The 21,861-nt window shown below is 40.4% G+C and overlaps 1 protein-coding gene across 1 annotated transcript; it reads left to right on the forward strand.

Annotated features, from left to right (window-relative positions):
* Nucleotides 1–371: 371 nt before the first annotated feature.
* On the forward strand, nucleotides 372–21,829 carry gls2b (glutaminase 2b (liver, mitochondrial)). Its single transcript, XM_048254691.1, has 19 exons — nucleotides 372–696; nucleotides 836–941; nucleotides 2,268–2,389; nucleotides 3,530–3,659; nucleotides 3,794–3,873; nucleotides 4,439–4,602; nucleotides 5,093–5,151; nucleotides 10,840–10,872; nucleotides 11,029–11,087; nucleotides 11,288–11,354; nucleotides 11,862–11,912; nucleotides 12,592–12,768; nucleotides 13,050–13,181; nucleotides 13,540–13,632; nucleotides 15,328–15,389; nucleotides 15,643–15,719; nucleotides 16,097–16,160; nucleotides 17,113–17,179; nucleotides 20,618–21,829. The coding sequence occupies exons 1-19, from the start codon at nucleotides 515–517 to the stop codon at nucleotides 20,702–20,704; spliced, it is 1,812 nt and encodes a 603-aa protein (XP_048110648.1). The 5' UTR covers nucleotides 372–514; the 3' UTR covers nucleotides 20,705–21,829.
* The last annotated feature ends 32 nt before the right edge of the window (nucleotides 21,830–21,861 follow it).

Consider the following 21,861-nt stretch of genomic DNA (forward strand, 5'->3'; position numbering starts at 1 on the left):
ATGAACAGGGGCAGTGTTTCTACGTAGGCCTATACCCAAACACAGAGAGTTGGTCGGCAATTGCCTAGAGGGCTGCTAAAACAATGTGCTGATGTTATGAGTTATATGCCTTCAAAATGATTTTGGAATCGTTATGTTAGTCCTACGTTAAAAAAAAACTCTTAAGGGTGCCCTTTAAATGTTGGACTGCAATTACACGTTTTTATTTGTCTTTAGTTGAGTAGGCCTAAGCAGACATGTTCTGTCACACATCAAGGTGATTTAGGCCTAACCTGTGGCAAAAGATCAACTGCGCTGTCACCCCATTCTCTGTCTGATTGGCCACTTCAGGTAGCCTCACTGCAGTTTAGGTCACTGCCCAGTAGTCGATAGAGTTTTGTCAGCTGTTTGCTTATGCACAGACAGGGCCAGTGACTTTCATAGCAGCACTAATCGCTTACGGTTACAGAGCTCCTGTAAGCAACAGAACGTCTCTTTGAAACTTTCGTTCACGCAAGTAAAAGTGACTAGGCCTATGTTCTGTTTAAAAATTGTACGTGTGGGTAATGCGGGAGTAGCGGAGTGCTTCGTGAAAGATGTATCAAGAGCGTCAGTCTTTAAATGTCGGAAAAATATGAGAAGCCATGCTGTAAACAAAAAGAGGTACAGCGGGACCTCTTACTTGAGACAGCATTATGGTAGCGGATTCGCTCAAATGTGAGTTGGCAATATTTTGGCTGTTGAAAATATTTTCATTAGTGGTAGGCTATGCTACATAGTTCCAATTCTCTTTTGACCTGATTTGTTCCGAGTTCCAGACTCGAGACATACTAGGAATAATGACTTTTTCCGCCAGGCATATGAATGAAAAAAGAAAAGGTCTTTTCTCGGCATTGGAAGATATGCTTTTCTACACAATCACACAGGGAGAGGAGAAAATCTCAATTTCTCAGTTTATCTCCGTAAGTATGCATAAATCTGATTAAGAGATTGAAAGGCAAGCAATCCCTTTAGCTGTTTTCAGTAGGCCTATCTCTTTATTGTTTTTCCTTTTCTGTAATAAGACTGTGTTGTATAGGCCTCCATATTTGTCCTGCCATGGGTTAGAGAATTTTCTATTAGTAGCCTAGCCTAGCCTATTTACACTTTGTTTGGTGGACAGATTGCCTTTTAAGTGATGCAGCTTGGACAGTAGCCTAAGGGGTGCTCTAATTTATTAAATGCTTAAGTAGATGTTTTGAAAGTGTAACAGAAGATTGAATTAGGCCTATGGAAATATATAGGCCTACATCTCTTTGTTTAAACAGAAATGGTAAATTCCATTATCATGACATAATAGACAGTAGCCTAATCTGTGAGTTATTCAAAATCCTCACATATGGCTGAAGTATCATAATCAATATCCTGTTGAATCATCACTTAATGATCCTTTGATCATTTTGCATTTATGAAAAACAACTTGAAAATGCATTCTGTGTCACTTTGTATGCTGCTTCTGGCAATTAAAGCCATGCTCATGGTGTTTTTTTAGCTCCTTTTTCCTATAAGAGTAGGCCTACATTGTCTGTACACTGACCATGTAGCAGCTGCTATTAGCAACCCAATCCCTTCCATACGGACTGAATTTATTCCTTAACTCTGTGATGTAACAATCACTGTGCTGACATGTTGGATTTTTTCTCACAGCTAAAAATGAATGGTCTTTCTTCCATGCTAAAATTGTTTCTGTAAATGTCACTGTGTTGTTAATTGCTATTCATGGGTTTCATCTGGTTGCTTTCCACAGGTGTATAAAATCAAGCACTTAGATTATGAATGCAGACTGCATGGTGCTTGATTAATACACCTGTGGAAAGGGCCTGAAAAAGACCTGATGAAACCCATGGATTTGCCATATAAGTATAAGTATATATACTCTTTTGATCCCGTGAGGGAAATTTGGTCTCTGCATTTATCCCAATCCGTGAATTAGTGAAACACACTCAGCACACAGTGAACACACAGCGAGGTGAAGCACACACTAATCCGGCGCAGTGAGCTGCCTGCAACAACAGCGGCGCTTGGGGAGCAGTGAGGGGTTAGGTGCCTTGCTCAAGGGCACTTCAGCCGCTTCCTACTGGTCGGGGCTCGAGCCGGCAACCCTCCGGTTACAAGTCCGGAGCGCTAACCAGTAGGCCACGGCTGCCCAAATATGTTTTTTTCTTCAGTGCTATTAACTGTGTGCTGTCTGAAACCACCTTCTTGTCTGATCTCTCTCCCCCTCCCAACCTCTCTGTGTCCCCATGCAGGCCCTCAAGAGCACAGGTCTCCTGATCACAGACCCCCGCCTGAAGGACTGTATGGAAAAGCTCCGCATGACGGTACGCGATTCCATCACCGAAGTCATGATGGACAGAGAACTCTTTGGAAAGTGAGTCCCACTCTTCCACCCCCTCTATACCCTCACACACCCCTTTCCCCCTGTGTCCCTCAGTTCTTCATACACAACACACACACACACACTCACTCCAGCTTGGCCAGAGCTCCTCATATTACACACACTCCCTCTGATCAGTGATGCCCTGTGCCAAACAGGCTATTTATACCCCACTCGAGATGATTCCCCTCTCACTCATAGATACAGACCGGCTCTGCATCTGTCAGAGTCCGAGCTGACGACAGGCTGAGGTCAAGCCAGTGTCCACTTGCAGTGAGGTGTGCCATGGCTTTGGTGCGGTTAAGCCACAGAGAAGGCTTTAATGGTTCTCCACCTAAATCAGGATAGCTGTGATGTTTGTTGTTGTGAAACAATTTAAAAACACTGTTAGTTGATATTAGGGTGCTAAGAAACGAATAGATACAGAATAGATTTTGGTGATCCAAGGACACATGTGCATGTCTTTTTAAACGTTTTTAAACAAAGTTGAACTTTGTCGAGACACTACAGAAGCCCACATCTGACAGCCATTTATCTCCCTATCTGCCTTAGGATTTATCTCTGCATCTGCCCCCCTAACAAATGTTTGGCATAGCAGTGGAAAGTACCAAGCAGCTGGGTGGATTCCATCCATTGTCATTCAGAACCTCTAATTACCCTCCTTCCACTGTCTCCCAAAACAGCCCTGCGGCCATAGACCCCTTCTCTTCAAAACAAACCTGCATACCTCATAATCAGTTGTAATGGTGATCAGTGGCTCTCTGGCCATGCCAGACACTGTCCCACCGGAGCGCTGGCCAAAGCTATTGTCCTCTGCAGACGGGATCTTAGCACTGCACTGTAAATAACCCAGATGGATCTGTCCTTTCCTCCGGCTGTTATTCTGCCATGCTGTGGCTTTGTCCAGCTGCTCATGCCACGATTGTTGTGCTTGTTTTTCCAGTTGACTGCAACTAATCATTTTATTACTTCTTCTGTGTTTTGGTGTTTGATATTTGAATCTTTCCACTACTTTGTTTTGGTTTATACATGTAAATAATTCTATACACAGAGGTTTTGCTAGGGAAATAACACCAAGAACAAAAGGAACTTGAAAAAGTGGAAGGTAAAATGAATAAATAAATTGCCTTGTAGGTGCGTGGGGGGGAACATTATGTTGTTATCCCAGGCCTTCCAGAAGAAATTCATCATCCCAGAGTTTGAGGCTTTTGTGGGCAGCATTGACAAGATTTTTCACAAGGTCCAAGCACAGCAGGAAGGGAATGTAAGTCTCCCCGTCAGTGTGTGTAGTTTTGTTCATGCCGATTTCACATGTTGATGGTTGACCACCTGACCACTGATGCTAGCTTTGTGTGTGTGTGTGTGTGTGTGTGTGTGTGTGCGGATGTGTGAATGAAGGTTGCAGACTACATTCCTCATTTGGCAAAATTCAATCCAGATCTTTGGGGTGTTTCACTGTGTACTGTGGATGGACAGAGGTAAGAGAATCAACCAGCCTATCAAGCATTCGTTCATTCGTTCATTCGTTCATTCGTTCATTCATTCATTCATTCATTCATTCATTCATTCATTCATTCATTCATTCATTCATTCATAGAAACCACAGAATCTCTGATACGTGTCATGTAGTCATATAAAACACCAGTTTGCACTTAAAGTCAGACAATTGTACTTTAGTTTAAATGTAAAAAGATAGAGGGCTTTGTTCATGTTTATTTTTTACCCAGGGACATTTTATTTTTGTTTATTTTTTACGCAGGGACATTATTGGTATGGCAGCTTTACAATACAGTGGCCAAAACATTACATGTTAATAGGAAATATGTAAGCAATATCAACAGCTACAACACGTCAGATCCTACAATAGCCCATGTGAAGTGGGTTAATGCTGATCCCAAAATAGTTTGGCTAGATCTGGTACACAAGTTTCCAAGTCAGTTACATTCTGGGATGCCAGTGGCCCATCTACTGATGTCTTCTTGCCTGTCTGTCTGCTTGCTTGCCTATCTCCCTGTCTGTCTGTCTCCCTGTCTGTCTGTCCAGGCACTCAGTGGGCGACAGCAAGATGCCCTTCTGCCTGCAATCATGCGTGAAGCCGCTGGAGTATGCCATCGCCGTGCACGAGGCAGGCACAGAGCGCGTGCACCACTTCGTGGGAAAAGAGCCCAGTGGCCTGAAGTTTAATAAGCTGTCGCTAGATGAGGACGGTGCGTTAGAATGCCCACAGCCCACTCCTCTGCTTTTCTGTTTTTCTCTGCTGTTCACCTCGGCTCTATTCTTCCCTGCTACTGTCAGTTTTGTTTTTGTTTCCTGATGTAAATTGCTGTCCTCTTTTTGCTAATTATTCCTACTTTATTCCATTTTTGTATTTACACCTGCCCACACTGTCAAACACAGTACTCTACCCTCCTGTGCCTTATCATCTGTCCTTTTGCTGTCGTTCTCTCATCTCTTTTTGCCTTCTCTTTTATTACTCTTCAATCTCAGCGTGTCTGCACAGGTAGTAGTGTATTTATACCGTGTAGAGATCCACACTGTAACCGGGAGTCAACAACTTCCTCTCCTCCGGCGATTAGTGCCTTACCATCCCCAGCTTGTTTGGGCAATGGTTTTAGGAAAACGCTTTCCCACCCATCTCCTTCTCTATCATCCCCTCTCTTCTGCATTTCTCTAATGTCCCCTTCTCTTTGTTTTTAGATAAACCACACAATCCCATGGTCAATGCTGGAGCCATTGTCATCAGCTCTCTCATCAAGGTAAACTATAAATGAATGCTAGAAAGCAACACTTCCACCTTTTAAGTACTAACTAAAGTAAAGTGCACACAGATGTCAGATTCCAAGAATGCACACATGGTCTAGTAGGTCTACTGTATGTTGACATTATTATATGGTTATTTTCTGATATAATGATGATGTTAAAAGTAGTTTTAAGATGTTTATAAGGAATGAATCTTATTTATATAGACAAACCCACTGAAATGTATGTAAGGATGTATATTAAAACGAACATAGATGTGCAAAACATAAGTGATCTTAAGGACACTCACCCACGCTCTTTCCCTTGTATGTACATAGACTCAAGCTTTGACGTACGGCAGGCAGGCAGGCAGCCAGATACACACACACACACACACACACACTTTTTCTGTAAAACAAATATAAATAAAGAGAGATAATATTTAAACTAAGCCCGTAGGTCATTGTAAACCTTTGACTTGTGAGTAAAATGTGGGGCGAGGTGAACTCTGACCTAAAAGGTGTCCGCTACACCTGTTGACAGCAGTCAGTTTGCTCTGACCAGGAGGGGGGATTGAGCCATGGGTGCCTGGGGTTGTATGTTTGTCAGTAGAGATCAGCCAGTAGAGTTCAGTTTTGCACAAGAGAGAGAGTGTGTGTGTGTGTGTGTGTGTGTGTGTGTTTGGGGGGATGTAGGTGGATGAGCTATGGATAATGGAGTGTGGGTGTTTTGTATTTTTTAAGTCCAACTAATCAAAGGAAGAAAGAGAGTGCAACAGAGAGACCAGTAGGAAAAGAGAAGGAAAAAATATAGAAAAAGGAATGAAAGTGTGGGTGAGTGAGTAGGTGTGTGGATGCGATATCGGTGGGGGAGTGTACGAGTGTATCCGTCTAGTCTAGCCAATCACTGATAACATAGCGAGGGTGTGTGTTTGCTCGGCTTTGTGGCGTCAAATACGAGGCCCGGAGAAGAGTGCTGAAAACCAAGCGTGGATGTCGGACTGCAAACACTCAGGCATGACAGGTTTAAACAAACAGCTGTGTATGTGAAGGGATATTTAGGTCACTTAATATGAGCTTCTACCCACACCTCATCTAATCCATTGCCATTCGTTTATGTGCTGGTGGAAATGGAGGGAATGTGTTGGTGACATTTAGCTTCTTCTTTAAACAACACAGCCGTAATTAGTATTAAATACAACAGCCTCTTCTTAATACAATACAGCTATAACTAGTATTTAACATCGTTATTGCCTTTGTAATACGACTGGATTGGATGCTGATGCTAAATCATAAGCTCATTCTCTACTTAACAATCATTTAGCCTTTCTAAAACTCACTTTTTTCAGAACACAGGTTTTACAACTCAAATGAACTGTGCCTTTGTTTAGTGACTTTCACTAAACCTTTCCTGGTCCTTAGTCTTTTACTGCCATATGCTGTACATTGTAGAACAGTTTTTGTAGCCATATTATAAAAATATGCTGTAAAATTTCTCAGATCACTATATAAATGTGTTGAATGTTGTTGTTGAATATTGTTTGAGCTGATAAAGACATGGGCATTCTTGCAGTGTAGGGAGCAGGATTGGATGACAGCTAGCAGTTAAAAGAGATTAAAATCAACCTTTGAGAGCAGGGGAAGTGCCTTTTGACATTTGATGTGCAGATTGGGAGTTACTAATTATTTGAAGAGACTTAACATGTGTGATTTGATCTGTAGTAGGCCGTGACTGTGTATTTCACGAGGGCAAGCAGAGTTTGTACTACACTGCCTCTCTGTACATGACCTAACCCTAACCTCTAACCCTAATCCTAACCCCAACCCTAATCCTAACCCTAATCATAACTCTAAACCAAAGATTCTAGAGCGCTACGCACAAGATGGATTACTGGCTGGAAAATACTTTGGATATGTTGAAGTACGTTCTATGACTCTATGGGCGCCATTTAATAAGCTCAGGTGTCGTCACAGACACTGGCTACTGTGGGAATCCTATGGCGCTGATCCTAAAATGTTAACAATATTTATTCTGTAAAGCTGTATGTTGAAATTACGAGAAACCCAATAGACCACACCATGTCTAGACCAGTTAAATATATTGTATAAAGACAATGTAGAATTATTTCCGAGGGTAAATTAGGCTAGGACACTGACATCTGTCCATCATCCGCCAAAAGTTCAATAGGCCTATAGCAAGTGTTGGGGGTAACTGTAATTTCGTTACTTTATTGGGAAACGAAGTAGCCTAAAGGTAACGCATTAGGCATACAATTTAAATGTAATTTGTTACAGTTACTGAGTAACGTCCATTCCTGCATTAGCCTACTCATATCTGTAATAGGCTAAGCCTAGCCTATTGACTTAGACTGTCCATGATTGCTTATTTAAAATACCCTATAGATTTGCCTAGATAGCTACATTATTTCATAGATTTGCCTAGATAGCTACATTATTTCATAGAGATGTGCGCACGCATTCTCTCCCTCCCTGCACCGCTCTCCCTCAAACGGGTTCAGCCCGCATCTCCCCTACGCAAATCAAAACGGTGGCTTGTGCAAGAACTGTTCATGCAGACTACAATTGGCGTGGTGTAGCCTACACAACTTTGTTGAACTTTGTTCAAGTTGACTTTGCAAAGTTAGTATTATAGCCTATTTATCACAGCGTTGTCAGTCGCGTTGTCAATCGCAAACGCAAATTTATTCAAACGGCTACGGAATGAGGTCGAAGAGGAGCACCTGTTTGACATACGCGTAGTCACGGGCGGCCCTGAACGGACCTAGGCCCATCTACTTGTCAGTCTTGCCCGTCCGATTAGTGGGCTTTCCTTCGTTTACGCTCACCATCTTAAAAAGACGCGTTAGTCAACACTGCGCTAAGAGCTCAAGAATCAGTTATATCCCGAACAGCCACAGCTCCGTTTAATTGTCAAGTGTGATGAAATAGGGCTACGTTGATATTCCACTTTTTATGTCATAAACGTTGCATGCCTATAGAAAGGTGTTGTGTTAGGATTGTGGTCAAGCTGTTGCTTCAATTTGTGTTAATTTATGCAACGCACCGCTGAGTTCATCAGTTTTGCGCAAGTTTAAAATGTTTAGCCGACTGCGTAATTTGTCATTTTCGTTCTATAAGTTCCACTTTTCATGTCATGAATGTAACATGCCTATGATAAGGCTTTGCAGTTGTACAGTATGGTCAATCTGTTATCTAAATTGTGTTTCATGTGACGCGCGCACAGTTGCTGGGTTCATGCACTTGGCCAGCCTAGAACAGGAACATTTTGGAGAGGGAATGAGAGAATGACGCACGGAAGAATCTGCTATGCTTATTTGTGGCGGGTTACCAACAAACAATGTTTACCTAATGCATTAACTCAAGACTTTAAACGTTTTATAAACAACAAAAACAGAAAGGATGCAGCAATGTAGAGGAGTCATTTCCGATGGAAGAACAAAATGTTGAATGAAGCCCAAAGCTTTACTGATGTCAAAGCACACACGCACACACAACGGTAAAATAAAGCTAAACAAAGGTAAATTTAGCTCGAAATTGCAAATATTAACAATGTAGCCTAACTCTTTGAATGTTACACCCTGGTTAGAGACTACAAAAGTAAAGTAGGCCTACTTTCCAAAATTCGCTGACAATAATAATGATTTAAAATGGTGTAGCCTATGGCCAAAACTGTTTCAAAGGGGGATGGAGCAGCAGCAAACAACCTGGACTTGCATACCATAAATCCTCAAATTATGGCCGGAATTCTATTTATATAGCCGGGCCTCGGATAATAGCTGGTCGATTCGAAATACAAGCTGCTAACAGTAGTGCTATCAGTCCACGAACACTAGAAGACATTGTTTCGATTTAACTCAATTAAATCGATCTTCTTAATATTTTTATATTGTTGGTTGGTTGGTTTAATACTGTTGCCAATGAAAAGTCGTTGTCCTAGGCGTGGGCCCAGATGTATTAGGGGCCCCTACTAATTGTCGTATGTGTGGGAGGGGGGGTTTGGGGGTCCTCCCCCAGAAAAAAATTAATTTGTTTGATGTGATTTCCTGTATTGTTGTGCATTTTGGCGATGGCCAATACTAAATTCAATCAGATTCATAGCCTACATCCTGATTTGTTGATATTGAGGCAATGATTCCATGCAAAGGCTTGGGATTCAGGGCCCCCTGACCCCTTGGGCCCCTGGGCCTGGGCCTGGGCCCAGTAGGCCCGTGCAGTAAACCATCCCTGGTCCTAGGGGAGAACCGGGATGAATGAAACACTTTTTAATTAAACATAATTTGCCAATCGTAAAACACTGAAAGTTAATATTTACACCGCGGGTCTCCAACACATCGCGATAATAATTAGTGTCAAGCACGGTTGTTTAGCCTAGGCCTACCATTTGCATTAAATTAAGTTATGATCAGAAGCTTGAGTGAAATCTCGACCTTATTAGTGATTGATAATATCGTGCGCTGTGTTTAAGCAGGCCGTGAACAAAGGGTTAACTTATAACCTACAGGTAGAAAAAAGAAAAATGGTGATAATATAACGTTAGCTAAGTTAGTTTGCCTGCGAGCTAGCTTATCAGTCTACAGTCTCTCAATGGGAATTTATGTGATCTATTTCCAGTGCAATAGCTAATCCTACATTAGGGCCTCTCTGTCTAAATAATAGACCTATTTACCTCTCCATATTCAGTGTAAACTTGGAAAAAGATAAATCAGGCCTTTCACACTGTCAGTTCTTGCAGTTCATTACTGAGTAAAAAAAAAAAAACAGCTGGCAACGTTAAAAACAGCTGTTAAGGTGGGCTCAGAATTAGAACTGTATATGAAATGTTGCGCTGAGCTTATTAAAATGGCGCCCTGTCGGGCTCAGAGCGTACTTCATGCCTATGACGTAACTGATCTATTTTGCTCCGCTCTAGAATCTTTGCTCTAAACCTAACCCTAAACCTAACCCTAACTTGTTATGACAAAAACCGAATGTCACTTAACAGAAGCGTTATGTCATAAACGTTTACTACGACACTGTCAAGTAAAGTGTAACCCATAATTTGGTAGCATAGAATTCAGAAAACATGTGCTGTGCATAAAATACCACTTCCAGACTGTAATGGCATGCTATGAGGAAAATAACATCAACATAATAATCATTATAGACCAGTACACCCTCAGCAACCGTGGTCAAAATAATAAACTAATCCTAACCATTCTATATACTAAAATAGCTGTGTTTGCTGTACTAAAAATAACTCACTCTAATTTGAAGAGTCTTAGCATGTGTGCTGTGATCTTTATTGCTATCTTGATGGAGGATTTAAGTAGTGCACCCTTGTGAACTGAGTCTGAGCATGCCAGTGTTACTTCACATTAGCAGCACATGAACATGATCTCTAACCTATGCAGGCTTACGGTGGCACTGCTCCATAAAGCAACCAGAGATTATTCTCTAGTCATTAGTTAAGCAGTTGGAGGACTGGAACACATGTGTGAAATGAATGTAAACAATACATTAACCAATCAGTTGTAATTCACTCCATGAGGATGCCTTTTACTAGATAGATAGACAGTAGACCAACGATGTCTAGTTAGTGTAGACTACAAATAATAATTTACTACTGTGGTGATAAATTGCCTTATTTAACAGTTAGTTCCTTTTTAAAATTATATTTTTTTCTGGTTGTACATGTCTCCCATCTAGCCTGGAGCAAACAAGGCAGAGAAGTTTGACTATGTGAGTATCAGCATTTACCATATTAACTTAACGTTTAGCACTTAGCTTTAGCATTTCTCACATTCCCCTTGAACATTTTGTTAACTTACTTTTATTTCGGCACTGTCATTTATCATGAGTCTGAAGGCCATTGCTAGTGTTTTCCATGTATTTCAGGTGATGGACTTTGTGAAGAAGATGGCTGGCCAGGAGTATGTGGGGTTCAGTAATGCAACGTGAGTGGACAATTGAAGCTAAACCTTACCACTGGTGCCTTTTAAAGAATGTTTAAAGCATTTTTTGTTTATCGATACTGTGTATATAGATATTTTTCAACAAACCTCAAGTCCTGAATGAGTGGATTTGTAGTCGTGGGTCAGTATGAATAACAGCTTGCTAGTTTTTGACACTACCAACCAGTGTCCCTTCTTTACAGGTTCCAGTCGGAAAAGGAAACTGGAGACAGGAACTTTGCTATTGGATACTACCTGAAAGAGAAGAGGGTTAGCTATTATGTGCCTTTCAGTATCGTTTAGAATGCTGTATGCCATTTCTGGCTACATCTGAATACTGTGCTGATTTTCTGTCAAATACTACCATTATTCTAATGGATCACCATAAACAGTTAATAGCCTATTTGTTGACACTGTTGACACAGTGAAGACAGAAGTAGACTTAGATTTGTGGGTATGGTTAGGTTTAATCTCAGGACATGGCCAAGTTTGACTATGGTCAGTTGATAAGACCTTTCATCAGTACTTGATTGTGTTTTTTTTAAGATGTAAGCCTATACTTTTCAGAAGACGAGATTTGCACCTTGGCAAGTACACATATTAAAAAGTTCAAATCAAAAGAAGGAAAGAATAGTAGCAACACCACTTTCTTCTTGTAATGTACGAAGCAGTCAGTCATTCAGACCTTCATCATGGTTGTGTGGTGTTGGACTGTTCTTTTCTACTTAAGATCAGTTCATGTTTTAATGCTAGTGTCTTCTTATGTCTCTAATGCAGTGTTTCCCACATGGGGCAGAGATGATTGATGCGTTGGATTTTTACTTCCAGGTAAATGCCGTTGTCAGACATACAGTACCTCCCTCATATTTGGCTTGAATGTGATATTCATATATTGCAACAATTGACCTAGTTAGACATGGAAAGTATGTTTCAGTCCATGATATAAAATCTCACTTTTTCCTTTAGTGGTAAGTATAGTTTTTTACTAAAGCTGTTTACATAGTGTGATCCTTCAGTCAGACTGCTATCATTTTAGTAGGTTTTTTCAATTCACCAAAACACATTGTTTACTGTGCTCTGGTCATCCTCACCACTGCACTCTTAAAACGAATGTGTTGTCCCTATCTGGACACAGAGATGTGTTAAAAAAACACAAGTTGTGTTATTTTCAACACATATTGTGTAACAAATAAAAAAAGTAAACAACACAAACTGTGTTTTCCCTATCTGGACACAAAGATGTGTTTTCAGCACAGTCGTTTTAAGAGTGTACTGATTCCATCCTGTATTGGTCTCTGCATCTTTCATCTGATTTTCACTGATCCCTCATTTTACCCATCTTCATCATTTCATCTTAATCACTTGATATGCGTCATTGTCTGATCTCCTGTTTTTCAGACCTGTTTATTGTCTGAATGTTTTAACACTCTGTAAAGCGCCATGAGACATATGTAATGTTTTGGCGGTCTATAAGTGAAATTCTTTTCCTGGCCTATAATTGGCTCAGCTGTGCTCCATAGAGGTCACCTGTGAGTCAGGAAGTGTGATGGGAGCTACACTGGCCAACGGCGGCATCTGTCCAATCACAGGCGAGCGTGTGCTGAGTGCAGAGGCCGTCAGGAACACTCTCAGTCTCATGCACTCCTGCGGCATGTACGACTTCTCCGGCCAGTTTGCCTTTCATGTGGGTCATTCTCTTTTTTCTTCTCCATTTTGGCTGATAGTTTCCATTAAATGACTGGGGACAGATTAAGAAATGGGTGTTTTCAGCACCTTCTATTAATAGATAGGTATGCAATTCTAATTATAAATGTAAATATTTTGTCAAGTATTATATAAAATAATCCAAGTCACAGAAGTAAGTAAAAAGAAAAGTGAGAACTTTAATTTTGGTGATTTTGTTGTTGATAATTCTTCATAATTGTTATTGTTCATAATTTGGTTTAATCTGGTTTACCCTATCAGGTGGGCTTACCTGCAAAGTCAGGTGTGTCAGGTGCAGTCCTGCTAGTAGTTCCCAACGTCATGGGGATGATGTGCTGGTCACCACCTCTGGACAAGGTGGGCAACAGTGTCCGGGGAATCCACTTCTGCCAGGTGAGACACTGATTGGTTAATGAAATGCTAGTCTATCTAACATTCACTCAGTTTTAGGATGTATCTAACAATTTTATACCACTGACAATGCTCAAAATATAATTAAACTTCTGTGGTAGTGTGGTGAGGGTCTCTACAGACAAACCGAAGTACTGTAAACTTTGAAAGTGTACAGAGAGGTTCTAACATGACCTGTATCTGTAGGAAGAACATTTTCTGGCTTCCTGGTCCAGTAACATGAAATCAGCGCGTTCAATCTTGCAGCGCTGCAAGAAGTAGCATTAAAACACTTAAACTAATTGGATAGCTGTTGGATGGTATGTTTTTGAAGATTCAAAATGTCTGCTTTCACTTGTAGGAGCTGGTGTCCCTGTTCAACTTTCACAACTATGACAACCTGAGACACTTTGTGAAGAAGCAAGACCCTCGCAGGCAGTTTGGAGATGACCGGGTGAGCCTGTTCTCTCACTTTCTACCATGTGTCCCCAAGTCACTGTTGTCATTAAGTCAGCATTCCCAGGAGTTAACCGTCTGGGATAGGGAAGTAAAATTCCCCTTGAAATAATCCCAGCCAAATGACAAATAACTGCATTTCTGCATTTTATTTACATCTGTTCTGCAAATAAAACCATGCAAATAATACTACTAAAGCAGCAAAATAGAAGAATTGATATTTATACCCCTTGGCATAAATATTCAATGCCATGTAGGCTACAGTATGGCAATGACTGCTTGAGAATGATTTTGGGATCAGGTTGGTTGGGTTTATTGAACTATTGGTTAGCAATTGCCACAGCAGAATGATCTACTGCTACCCTCTACTCTAGCCTTTCATCATTATTCTCATCCTCACCCTCTGCTGTTGAGTTGCACAGTTTTGAAAATGAACGTTAAGGGTTGTTTTAGGACATGTTTGAGCATGCCTGTAGGCAGCCACTCTGACTAGTCAAAGGTGATCCAAAACGAGTCAGAAAAGTCGAGACAGGACCAATCGTCAACATTTCGGTGTCCACCACTCTAGTTCATCCAAAACAAACCAGAAAAGGGACTCAAAGTGCTAAATACCGGAATTTTCCTTTAATGCTATGCTACACTAAGGAAATTTGAATTGTATAGGCTCAATACTGTCTGTAAGCCTGAAGTAGCTATAACGTCAAGTTCATCTCATTGCAACTCCACTTACATGATTTAGCTCAAAAAGGAGTCTCCACTCTTCCTCCCCTGTCTTTTCATTTCATGCATCCTATATTGCATGACAAAAATAAAAACCCCTTTGAGAAAAGCTCTATGATAGGGACATAAAATGCTGCAAGAGACTGCCAGACAAAACAAAAACAAAAAACACGGAGGCACTGGCACTAACGGATCTTGCTAGTTGCTATACAGTATATGCAAATTCCACATTGGCTAGTATGGTTAACTTAGTTATAAAAGCTCAGAAGGATAATTGACCTGGTTTAGTATCTTCCGTGGATATAATGTAGAATAACTAACATTGCAACATTGTGACTGAATTTTGGTTTACTAATTTAGCATGATGCAGTAACAGTTATCATTCTATCATTTCTATTCTACCTCAAATCTGTTGACTGCAGAAGCCCTCTTCTTCAAAGACCCAAGCAGCCATACAGGTTTCGTAGCCTACTTGAATGCATTTTTTGAATTTTATCAGAGCGGCTCTGGTTCACTCTCCACTGACGCTAACTGATAGATTTGCTGTGATTGGCTGGATGGCCGTTCAATCAAATTAACAGACCTATGTTTGTGGGCTATGAATGAGTGTGTGTGTGTGTGTGTGTGTGTGTGTGTGTGTGTGGGGTGTTGGGTGTATAGTGTGTGTGTGTTGGGTGTATAGTGTGTGTGTGTGTGTGTGTGTGTGTATGTGTGTGTTTTCAGATACAGAGTTCCAACTCTTACTGGGAGCATTGTGTACATTTTTGTTTCATTTTAATCTGACAAAAAATGGGAGGGGGGGAGGGGGAGGGGGGGTGAGGGAATGTGTTTCAGCAAAAGTGTGGGTGTTATAACACCCCCATCCCCTGGCTTGCAATGCCTATGGCCATATGGGCAAAAACACACTAGATTAAATCTCTGACCAACCTTGAAACAGTCCAAGCAGTTAATGGATTATGTTGTAATTCCACAGAACAAGTCCATAGTGAATCTGATGTTTGCTGCTTACAGTGGAGACGTATCTGCCCTAAGAAGGTAACAGGAACACATACAAGTTTCACATTCTGAAGTTTTTCCAGTTTCTAAATGATTGTCTGTCCTAGGCAGACTTGTATATGCTAGCTGTAGGTCCTGGCACAACAGTCACTAGGGAAAATATTCTAATCTAGTGAATAAATGTGATAGAAAAACATTTTATTCATAAAAAAAGTGAAACATTTATTTTCTCTCCTTCCAACACTTCTCCTTCATATTTGTTTAACTAACCCTAACATAACCCTGTCCCCAGGTTTGCTCTCTCTTCTCTAGATATGGAGATGAAGGACTACGACTCCCGCACAGCCCTGCATGTAGCAGCAGCTGAAGGTGGGCCTTCTCCTCTCACTCAACAAAATCACATGTAGCCGTTCCGGTTACACTTTACTTGACAGTATCGACATAAGAGTGACATGACACTGTCATGAACATGTCATAAACAAGTCATAAACGTTTATGGCACAACGTTTCTGTTATTAAGTGACATTCGGTTTTTGCCATAACAAATTAGGTTTAGGGTTAGAGGTTAGAGGTTAGAATTAGGGTTAGGGTTAGGGTTCATGTGTCATGACGGTGTATAACCTTAAGCTTCTGTACATCCTCTCCTTATTCATCCAGCTTCTTTAACATTGGCAGTAGCCCTTCCGCTTTTGCACTGCGTCTCTCAGTTGACTTCCTGTCTCATCGGTGTGTTGTTGTTCTCTCAGGTCATGCAAAGGTAGTGCGGTTCCTGACCAAAGTCTGCGGGGTCAACCCTTTTGTGAAAGACAGGTAAGGGCAGAGCTGACGTGTAGTGTGAAGTGTAGGAGGAACTACACAGATCTTTCATTCACTTTCAACCTGTCTGGAAAAGTTCACAATCACAAGTTCACAAATGGTATTGAACTCTGTGGACAGTCTTTAGTTATATGCTTGTTTTTACCCTCATTAAGTGTTGCCTTCTAACCATCATCATGTGTGTGTATGATGTACCATTTTATTGATAGATAAGACACTGGTTTAATAATGAGTTAAGGTGTTGAATATGACTTTGTTTTAGACATTGGTTTAGGAATGATTAAGGTGTTGAACATGGCTTTGTTAGACATTGGTTTACGAATGATTAAGGCGTTGAATATTGTTTTGTTTTAGACTTTGGTTTAGGAATGATTGCAGTAATTTCCTGTGTATTAGCCGCATTGTGTAAAAGCCACATAACAATGTTTTATGCAAGTTAAAAGAAACAAAACCATATTAATACCATATTAACTGCCCCTGTGTATTAACCTCACAGCTGAAGAAATTTTGCTAAATCAATGTATAAGCCACGGCTAATAGTTGGGAAATTACGGTAAGGTGTTGAATATGGTTGTTTTAGACATTGGTTTAGGAATGAATTAGGAGTTGAATGTGGTTGTTTTAGACTAGTGGTCCCCAAACTACGGCCCGCGGGTCTCAACAGTACACATGTAATACTCTTTTTGTCCACTGGTGGTTGTTTTGGCGCTGTTTTGCGGTTACTGATATACTCCGAGTCTCTGGCCCTCTCTTAGAGCCAGGCATAGTGAGCTGGCCCTCGGAAGAAAAATTTTGGGGACCACTGTTTTAGACATTGGTTTAGGAATATATAAGGTGTTAAATATGGCTGTTTTAGACATTGGTTTTGGAATATATAAGGTGTTAAATATGGCTGTTTTAGACATTGGTTTAGGAATGAATAAGGTGTTAAATATGGCTGTTTTAGATGGGGTAACACGGCTCTGGACGATGCCATGCAGTTTGGCAATGATGAGGTGGTGAAGCTGTTGCAGGTACGTCCAAATCATTCCAGCATTACAGTCAGCCTGCACTCTAGGACCAGAGACACATTCGACAGTTAACAAGGGCGCGGGAAGGGGGGTGCTGAGGGTGCTACAGCACCCCCTGCTGGCAGGAGATAGATTTAAAAAAAATATTATATATATTTTTAAATAATAACTAATTCGCTGTCTGACATTATTTATATTTTTGTATGTGAAATGATGAGTCAAATAGCAAAAAAGGGTTATGGATAGGTTCGAATATAGGCTACTAAAAATTAACAGTTATAGAGATCAACGTGAACGTGAGTCAGTTACTGTAAGAACCGTAGTGTGGTTTCATCTATGTGATAGCGATCAAGTGTGTAGGCCTACGGTTGATATAGGCCTACATATTCTATGCGATTTACACGTTCAAAAAAACCATGGATAAGCTGAAAGAAACTTTAATTGTGTTTTACAGGTTTGCAAAAATAATAAATGCATAGCTAGTGAAATCATTTCACTATCCTAGTCGCTAAGATAGAAATTATTAGGACACATACTTGCTGTGGAGACAACACACTTTAGGCTATTCAGAAATTATTTGCGAGATCATTGCACCCTGATTATTAGCCTATATTTAAAGCCTAACATCTCTGGTGTGATTTTGACGATTAGAAAAGTAATTTTCCTTAGCTATACTGAAATAGGCTAACGATGTGAAGTGTACTTCTGTGGGGGTTAGGGTGGGCGCAGTGGACTCAGAGTGCTGTCGCGGAACATTAGAATTTGTGGCTGCCCAGGACTTTTCTAAAACTTCTCGCTATCACCCGCACACCGCACTAAAATGACGTATTTAGCAGTCAAAATCCTAAACATGTCCAGGGGAGGGAGGGGATCGTCGGACATCCATTATTTTTGTTATTCAGCACCCCTGGTCAAAAATAGGTTCCCGCGCGCCTGACAGTTAAATGCTACACAACAATATGATGCAGTAATGGTATGTGGCATAAATGACATCATTATGTACAACCTGAATTCCAAAAAAGTTGGGACGCTTTGTAAAATGTTAATAACAAAAGAATGCTATGGCTTATAAAGCATGTTGACCGTATATTTAATTGAGAATAGTTCAAAGACCAGCATATTAACTTAGCCTGGGTTTTCCCATGCTGCCTTACGCACGCAATTTTATTGATGCTGCTAGGCAGCCTGGGCCCAGTTTCCCGATAACGACGGAGACACGCTCTTACGAGGGTTTTCTACGATTCATCTTCTGATCGTTCGTTTGGTTTTCGACTGTTTCCCGAACATGCTCGTGGCGTGAGCGCCGCGTGCACTCCTCTTAAGATGCTCTTAAGGGGAGCTGTCCACGCAATAGTTCTGAAATATCCTCTGATTTGACCGGTGATGTCAGGTGACTGCACGTCACAGCTATAGGCCTACCATTTAAACTTCGGATCTACACATTAATTCACATCAATACGAAAATAGAAACACTTTGACATCTGGATGTAAGCATCCCAAGTAGGTTATATACCACACAGAGACATAAATAATTGTAATTATTTTAAGATTATATTGTTGCACCATGCAATAATTCTTCGCGGTGTCACTTAAGAACACGTTTGAAGATAAGAAAGAAGTCGAGTAAGAAAGAGAGGAAATGTGTAGGCTTAGATTTTGATGCAGTAGGCTACAGACTAAACCACATGTTGCTTTCTCTGCTTTTTACCTCATAGGCCTAATAAAATATTCACTTAGCAAAGATAATGTCAAACTATTCTGGCAACGTCTCGTTTCATAACTTGATTGCATTTTTGTCCGCTTTTCATCACATTATTATGACCATTAAATGTAGGCTATTTTGCACGCTAAAATCTGATTCATCACAGGTAAACACAATAAAGAATGGGAACGTAAATTGGATTACGTATTCTAAGTTGTAATTCCTCTGTATGTCCTGTTGGTGACCTCAGTGAGAAGTACTGTTAAGACGCTCTTAGCCAGTAACGAGTACTCTGGAGCACTCGTAGATCTATGAGTGTTTTCACGACGCTCTTAAGCTACGATGGTTTCGGGAAACAGTCGGCAAATCTTAAGACGTTCGTAAGAGGGACTTTACGACGCTCTTAGGCTTAAGATGCTTTCGGGGAACTGGGCCCTGGATTCCATGGACTTTGTTTTCACCTCAACGAAGGAACCAATCACAAAACGGAGGGGGGACTGCAAGACGATGACGACACACCAAAGCTACGTACAGACGCATTTGATAGACATTCATAGCGCTCAATAAACGGCTCTGGGCATTCGTAAACCACGTTTCAAATATGAGAAAACAAATGTGTAGTTCCCAGACCTGATCTCAATGAGATGAGGTTTGGTGTTAGCCAGGCTAATATTAACTGTTAAAGGAGAAAATGTTGGTTATTTCATGGAAAATATAAGCACAAGTTGGGACGGGGACAACAAAAGGCTAAAGAAGTTGTGTAATGATAACATTTCACAACTAATTAGGTGAATTGGAACCATGAATGGGGACAAAAGAGCATCCCAGTCTCCTAGAAGTAAAGATGTGGAGGTATTCATCACTCTGTGTAAACCTGTGTGGACAAATGATGAAACAATATAAGAATAATGTTTCTTATCATGAAATTGCAAACGATTTGAGGATTTAATCATCTATCTACAGTACATAATATCATTAAAATATTCAGAGACTCCAGAGAAACCTTTAAAACAAGGGACAGGGCTGCATTAAAACCAAAACTTTTTTCTGTACAGAAAATCATTGTATGGGCTCAGGAAAACTTCTGATAAGCATTGTCTAGTTTAATGCTCTTTTCACTAATGCTAGTGTAAAGTCTACCATGCAAAGAAGAAATTTTATTTAGACATGATACAGAAATGCTGCCATCTTATCTGAGCCTGAGCTAATTTAAAATCGACTGATGTAAAGTAGAAAAAGGTCCTATAGTTAGACCATTACATATGTGCAATTCCTTTTGGAAATCATGGACCCCTCTGGGCTAAAGAGGAGAGGGACTATTCAACTATCCAACGTATGCAACTTTTTATAGTGCTCAGTTCAAAACCGAATCCATTACAGTGTGGAGGTGCATTAGTGCCTATGACATGGGCATTTTGCACATCTGGCATGTGTTGTCTTTTAACTATTCTCAATTAGATATAGAGTTGACATGATTTGTAAATCATAACATTCTTTTTCACATTTTATAAAGTGTCCCAACTTTTTCAGAATTCGGGTTGTAAATAAAATACAATATGTTGCAAAAAAAATTGGTAGTTCATGCCATATGTAACATAGCCCTCCCTTACAATGCACTAGCTTAGTGGCTAACATAATTCTAAAATGTACCCTTACCATGACAACTAAAGCTGTGACATTAGCATTCAAGACTAACAGCCATGAGCACTGAGTTTGGGCTGTGTTGGCGCCCTCTACAGGAGTACCATAAGGACTGCAGCGAGACCCAGAGCACACAGGCAGGAGAAGAGACCGACAAACTGAAGACAGTGGAAGGAGTGGTATGAGAGGACACTTGGACTTCTCCTCACGCCTCATGACTACCAGATAAACAGCACACCAGTTCATCTCTGGAAAAGACCTGTTTGCTTTCATGACGGGACGAGCTGTTCTTTTTGGAGGTTTGCTGATTGGTTTTAGATGGCAGTTTTTGTAGCTAATGATCACAGACCCCAGGAATCTCAGTGATCATTTTCTTTCTTACACAGAATCAATTTTTTTTAGAGATGGCTGTTAAAATGCACATCAAAATATTGCTTAGAGCAGCTTTAATGTGGCCGCCTACTGTAGACGTAATATGTAGAGCATTACAAAATGGGGTATTGACTTTCTCTGAATGTTTTGTGAGGCTTGCCTTTGAAGGGCTATAACATGTGTGCCCAGTTTTCAAATTAACTGTTTTGGCCAGTGTGTTATGCTGTCGATTGATTCTGTCAAGCACACTGAAAAGATGAGAGGGAAATGCAGTTAAAGTTCTGGCAAAAGGTTGATACTATCTGAGCTCAGGCAGTCAATCAGTTCAGTTGCACTCTTCCCTTTTGTGCTCCTGATCATCTGATATTCTCTATGGCTCCGTCTGCGTCCCTGTCTCTTTTGGCCACTCTATATAGAAACATGCAAGATTTATTGAGCACACACTCAAACTGGACAGCAAGAGGGCCCTAGAAGCAATTTGCACACCCTGATGAAGCCATAAGCAGACACGTGTGTGTGTTTGTTTGTTTGTTTGTTTGTTTGTTTGTTTGTTTGTAGCCCAGTAAAATAAAGGCTTTTTACAATTATAAATCCACCTGAGTGCCTGGACCTGGATGTATTATGCAAAGAAGCTTTTTGGATATAATTTATACACTTTTTTTTCTGGATTGACAAAAGTCTATTAAATTAGAACCACAGACTACACCTTTAAGAGTAGTTCTAACATGTGTATATCTCATGTCTATTGTAAATACTTTTATCAACCATACTGTATAAAGTAAATAGTACAACTTATGTAAATATGTTTATTTTTGTCTGTATTGTATATGTTTTATTTTCTGAAATGAAAGTTTTCCTAAATTGTTTTTTTGTTGCAATATCTGCTTTGATGTGTATTCTGGTTGCGTAATAACTGTGTAGTAGATGTAAAGACAAGGTTTATTAAAATAAAATTAAATTGTAAAAAAAC

The sequence above is a fragment of the Alosa alosa genome, chromosome 10 (genome assembly GCF_017589495.1).
Source record: "Alosa alosa isolate M-15738 ecotype Scorff River chromosome 10, AALO_Geno_1.1, whole genome shotgun sequence".
NCBI classification, from domain to species: domain Eukaryota; kingdom Metazoa; phylum Chordata; class Actinopteri; order Clupeiformes; family Clupeidae; genus Alosa; species Alosa alosa.

Bases quoted from the DNA above. Each gene is read 5' to 3' on its own strand.
- gls2b (XM_048254691.1), top strand. From the start codon at position 515: ATGTTCTGTTTAAAAATTGTACGTGTGGGTAATGCGGGAGTAGCGGAG. The intron at 697-835 runs GTGAGTTGGCAA...TTTTTCCGCCAG, and splicing joins GGTAGCGGATTCGCTCAAAT to GCATATGAATGAAAAAAGAA. The intron at 15,390-15,642 runs GTAACAGGAACA...CCCTGTCCCCAG, and splicing joins GACGTATCTGCCCTAAGAAG to GTTTGCTCTCTCTTCTCTAG.